General features: G+C 43.2%; 1 protein-coding gene across 1 annotated transcript in view; it reads left to right on the forward strand.

Moving 5' to 3' along the window:
* afg2a (AAA ATPase AFG2A) overlaps positions 1-3,702 on the forward strand; it is a 126,081-nt gene extending 122,379 nt beyond the window's left edge. The window contains exon 18 of the mRNA XM_085789221.1: positions 3,032-3,702. Coding sequence (XP_085645347.1) covers positions 3,032-3,211 — 180 coding nt within the window. The 3' untranslated portion in view covers positions 3,212-3,702. The remainder of the gene's footprint in view (positions 1-3,031) is intronic.
* The last annotated feature ends 2,298 nt before the right edge of the window (positions 3,703-6,000 follow it).

Genomic DNA, 6,000 nt, shown 5'->3' on the forward strand with positions numbered 1-6,000 from the left:
TTTTGGAGGTATGTTGCTCAACAGCAGCTCAATTCCAAGTATTGGTGGGCAAGATACTGAACTTCAGGTTACCCATGATGGCTGCAACGCTTGTAGTGGCCAGTTAGGATGAGAAAAGTGCACAAACATTAAACAATTAATTATTAAACTGTCATTTTCTTTCTTGAATCCTCAGCAAGATCTCATTCAGTGGGTTTTTTCATTCAAAAACTGAAAATGAATCAGTCCCGATGTAATAACACCTTGATTAAAGTTGATTTGATTACAGCTTTAAGTTCTGTAGCCTAGTGTCTACATAGCAGGGTGTCCGCGGGGTTTTAAAAAGTATTAAAAAGTGATAAATCAAAAAAGCAAAATTTAATGGCCTTAAAAAGTGATAAATTTGGTCCAAAGGTATTAATTTTAAAGAATAGGTATTATTTTTTTTGTATTGGACAATGACTGGTTTTATTTTGATGAAATAGGCGTAATAAAATAAATAAAGCATTACTTGCTTGCGCCGCTACTTCAAAAAAAAAAGGAATGATATTGACGTCATATCAATTCATTGTATTCATTGGCCGCTAGAAATCTAAAATCGTCTTCGCGCGCATAGTTGTCAGGCGGATAGAAGTGCTAGTGAATCTCTTCGGATTTTAGCGTGTGGCAAAACGTTTCGAATATGGGAAAATGCAAGTTTGCAGAAGACTTAAATTGAGATGACAGGCGCCTTGATGTAGCCTATGTGTGTGTCAATGTAGATGCACGTCACGCGCCGCACATCCGATGTGCTCTTTTTTCATGCATTCGCGGCTCACAGCTCCATGAACCTTCTACCGCCAGCCCGGTGTTTAGTCGGACGGACTCGGACCGGGTCCGGGTCTGCTCCGTTTGAAAGGGCAGGAAGCCCCGAAGCGCTACAGATACAGACACCTGCAGCAGCTGCAGCTTCTACTGAGAGCTGAGGTCAGATGGAACGCACGTGAGACACAGACCGACGGTGCAGATGTGCGGACATTGTTGAAACTTTTCACACTGATGTAAAAAAAAAAACATATATATGGCCTACCACTGTGTTCTGTGACGGTAGAGACAGAACCAGGTATTTATTTAAAGAGTTAGTGAGGTGAGTTGGGTGAGGGAGGGAGGTGAGGAAGGAAGACGGAGCGAGGCAAACTGGGTGAGGGAGGGAGGTGGAGTGAGGTGAGTGAGTGAGGGGGGGGGGGGGGCAGGTGAGGGTGGGATCAGGGGAGAGAGGCTGGTGATTGTGAAAGGCATGATAAGATATTTTATTTTTGATCAAATGTTCCTGATGACTTATGGATGATGCCCTGTTGTGCAACCGAGTCTCCTGGGTAATGGTAATGATGTAAGTAAGTGTTGGATGATAAAATCTATGTACATGTCATAAAATCTTTCTGATTGATACTTGGTGCAACTCGATGTCGTGGTGGTATTTAAAAAAATCTGAAGGTAGTGAAAAAAGGTATTAAATGGTAGTAAATTGACTCAAAGATTTGTGTATATACCCTGACATAGTTTCTGAGCCTGTTCATGCTTTTGTGAACAGGCAGCAGTGGTTAAAGGGAGAGTGCAACATCCGTATTAGTTGTAAATTGTTTTTGCTTCACACGGTGTGATGTGATTGTGAATATCTGGTATCAGCTTGCATGTCACGCAGCGTGCCACACAGTGCAGCTGCAGAGGGAAAGGGCGGTGACCATCGGCGCTTCGCGGGCCACTGAACAATTTCCCTGGACCCACATTGCTCTACATTCACTGTGCAATATTCCACCACTCTCTCTCTCTCTCTACTGCTGCTGCTGCATCACATGACTGCATGTCCCACTAACCTCCCAGCAGACGTTATCAGCGGTTGTACAGGCGAATAGTTTCCTGCGAGGCTCTCGTCGGAGGGAGTTGTGTAAGCTGCCCCGGCTCAGAACAAAGCTGTGCTTCTAGAAAAAAAAGGGAGGAGGAGGAGGGTGGCAGCGCTGGGAAAGGTGCCTGCCTGGGCTCCATCAGCCATCGCCGCCGATTTTCGGAAGTGAGTCACTCCTCTGGCGTGTGCAGAATCTCTCCCCGAAAAGTTCACCTGCAGCAGCACTCCTCCTCCATGTCAGCCGTTGCATAATGCCATCAAGTCCTAGGAACTACTGTATTTACACTTCAGACACAGCAAAGCAGAAATGTTCGTTACATACACATTTCTCATTAAAAGAGATGCTCCGGAGGCAGAAATAATCCTATTAAGTAAATCTTAAAGGGCAGAGCCAGGGCCTACACATTGTTTTATTGCAGATTGCAGTAGTAAAGTTCCTTCTTAGATGAAAAACTCACAAGAAACTGAACTGTACAGTGGAGAAATGTGTGCAAAACCAAATTTTTTAACGTTCTCTAATCCAAAATTGTTCATTTTCCTTGTTTCCTTTCCAGCCTGTAAAAAGTTCATCACTTTACTATTATGTTTTATATGATGATTGACATTTTTAAAGACCTAGTTAAACTCCCGTTCACCTATTGTTTATATCATACGCCTCATTTTTTCCTAGGATTTCAGTGATTACATGTCGTACTTCAGCTGATTTAGCTGATTGTCTTCTCCAAAGCATGAAGCGCCAACGCTGCACCGCTGTAATTTACTGCGCTCACATGGCCAACGGGATGTGATCAATATTTCTAAGGGATTTAATACGTTCAATATGTAAGCTGTAAATGGTGATAAATCAGAATCAGAAGTTTGAAATGTTTTCACGTCCACAGACGATCACATGCGGCACAGGCGGCGGTCGATCTGTCGGTGGTTGTGCAGATTATACAGGCTTTTGATGTTCGTGAGATAAAGATATTTCTACAGATACAGATAAACAAAATGCTGCTCTGTTGCTATGACAAATCTGCCCTCAGCTGTGTATCGCAGAGTCGATCGGCCGCTCACGTGGTCCTGTGGTGGACGCAGCAGCAGCAGCAGCAGCAGCAGCAGCAGCAGCAGCAGCAGCAGCAGCAGTGCTCGGCCTGACAGCTGAATATCTGTGTCTGTTTCCTGTCCCAGATAACAGCAGTATGCAGAGAGGCTGCCCTCCTGGCCCTGCAAGAGGACATCAAAGCTCAGCACATCGAGGCCAGACACTTTGAAAGTGCCCTGAACACTGTGAAACCCCGAATCCCCGACTCTCTCATCCAGTCGTATATCAGCTATCAGCAGCAGCGCAGCGGCCTGGGCTTCTTCTGAACCACGCTGCCATGGACACATCCACAACTAAAGAGCTTTTTCTTCTTATTCTTCTCTTATTATTTTAAAAAGTCTAAGTTTTCTTCTCACAGGAGAAGTCTCCGACCAACACGATAAGACGGCGTCCAGCTGAAAAGTGGTCGATGCTGATTTTGGCAAAATAGGGAAGATTTCTCTTTTGTAGCTGCTCTGCCAAGTTATGAACATTTTTTATTTATTTTATAGCTATTAGAAAACAAATGTGGTTAAAAAAGTGGCTTCGAGTCCACGCACTATCAAGCCAAATAGAAGAATTTAGTTTCCCGAAAATGCCTGTTAAAATCTTGGCTGTTCCTAAGACTGAAGTTTCAAAATACTCAGCAGCTCAGCAGGACGAGGACGGCGTTGTTTCTTTTATTTCATTTCTTTTTTTTTGGTTTGGTTTGTGCAAAAGAAAGTGTGATGATATGAAATGTTGATAATGTATTAAAACACATTATTTATGTACTGATTGTCTGTGGTTGCCTTGTGTCTTTTTTTCCACAACACATTGCTTTTTTGCAACTTTACTTCTTACTATAAAGTGTTAAGAAACACGTTTTTCTGACACTGCATCTGCAGCAAAGTTAGAAAAGTCTGAAAGTGGATGCATATTTTCTAGTAATTCAGTGTGTTTCAATGCAAAAGTTACAGGTTTAGACTGGATTTGAACTCTTCACATGCATATATCTGCTTCGGCTCAGCTTTAAACCCTTCCTGCATGTTTTACTGCCACTTAATGATTTTTATTAGTTGAACTACTTATGGATCTTATGTGTACAGTTCTTGCACAAAAAGATCCAAGACTTCAGCCTCATATTTTGAAAAGATTGCAATAAACCTCAAATCTGTTTTACGACAGATTATTCTGCAAGTGGAGAGAGAATAAACCCTCTAATCAGGATATTCTGTTTCTGTGGATTAGGGTTTGTAAGTGAGGACCTGAGGACCCCCCCACCCCGCTTCAAGGACCTCTGATGGTTACTAAACCCCTAGTTTGGGAAACTGTGCTCTACATCCACGGGGAGAAAAACAGCCGCGGCTGGTATATTCATCACATTCATCCATGGAAAATCAGCTAATTGCTGTAATCGTGAGATTTCCGTCCGCACTTCCGACCACTAAGAGCAGGGGATCGAGGCGGCCATCTGTCGGTCTACCAGGACTGGCTTTATCACCGAGAGACTCCGCTTTAACATCGAGCTCTCAAAAAAAAAAAAAAAAAAAAACTTGACTCTTTCCTGCGCCACAGCAGAGTCACTTTAACAGTCCGTTAACTCTGCTCAGGCTGCTGCTCGCTTTCTTTTTTGGAAGCTGTTGCTGACCCGAAATGGCACCGAGGGTCATTCATCTATTGATTTTTCCATTTGAATAGGATAAATTGACTTTGTATTGAACTTCCTTTTCTCATGGATCCGGATGTAGCGCATCCGCGACACCAATCAAACCAGACAGTCAGGAACAGAGGGGAGGGGAGAGGGAGAGGGGGGTGGGGGTGGGGTGGCAGGAGTGAGGAGGGAGGGAGGGGGGAGTCTTTCCCCTGGCTGCAGGGCTGCGTTTTTCTTAAGGTGGACTGGAACTAAACTCCCCCCCTCCACCACCTCCCCCTCCTCCTCCTGCTGCTCTCCCCCCTCCCTCATCCAAAATAAAAAATCCTGCCCATGAAACTCATCAAATGATGGGAAAGTGTCCGTATCAGAGAGTTACACAAGCTGCAGACTCATCTCCACACATTTGATTTCCTCTGATGACATGCGTAAATGCGTAATGGGAACATTCCGGAGAGGGGGGAGGGAGGGAGGGTGGGGATAGACATCCTGTTGATGTTTCTTCCCTGAATTGTCTGAAATCACAGTTTGTCTGTGCAGAAGAGAAGACACACAGTGAGGTCTCAGTTCCTGCAACAGAGTCCACGTTGAATCAAATTAACTTAGAATAAGACACTGTAACATTGGAGTGAATATGACAGTCAGTCAGATGTACAGGTTTTCTACAGAGATATGATCCTGATGTGAACTTCTCAACAATTTAGATCATCTAAAGTATAAATAAAAAGTTAAACACTCCTATTTAGTTTATCGGCTTCATTTCCCATCATCCATTATCACTGCTTTCAGTTTAATACACAGTTAAAAGCTTTTGCTTTCATTTCTTTGCCAACCTATACGCTCTATATAAGAAAGATACACTTGTGTTTATATGGCCAATTAATAAGATCAAAATGCCTTAAACTGCTTTATAAGTAGTGAGGATCTATATGTATTAAGTGGTTATAGCCTAATGGCTTTTTATCTTTATTTGGACCGAGATGATATTTTAGTTTATATTTTACAAGCAGAGAAAAAAAATGATTAAGTGAGACTTTTATTTTTCCTCTCATTTCCTTCCATGTGTGGTCTGTGTAGTGAGCAGCCAGAGTATAAATAGCCTTAAATGGCGCGTTTATTACATTAGGTAACTTTTAGTCACATTAAAACATTATTCACATCATTATTCATAACCCACAGGAACGGAAACTAGTAGTGTGAGTGCATGTGAGTGTATGTGTGTCATTGTGTGTGTGTTTTCCTCCCCGAGCCCCCTCACCGAGAGCCAACCTCGACATAAAACTGCCGTTCCACCTTAACTAGTGCACACATCTCTATTGCCCGGCCTTCTACATCTGCCCAATGAATCAGGAGCGGATGCGATGTATCCTTTTTCAGTGGAGTGAATGGCCAATGGGAGTTGGCTTGTCGAGCAAACACTGAGTCCTGCGTTCCCATTCATTC

Source organism: Trachurus japonicus, chromosome 10 (assembly GCF_045865225.1).
Source record: "Trachurus japonicus isolate A0001 chromosome 10, Traja_1.0".
NCBI lineage: Eukaryota > Metazoa > Chordata > Actinopteri > Carangiformes > Carangidae > Trachurus > Trachurus japonicus.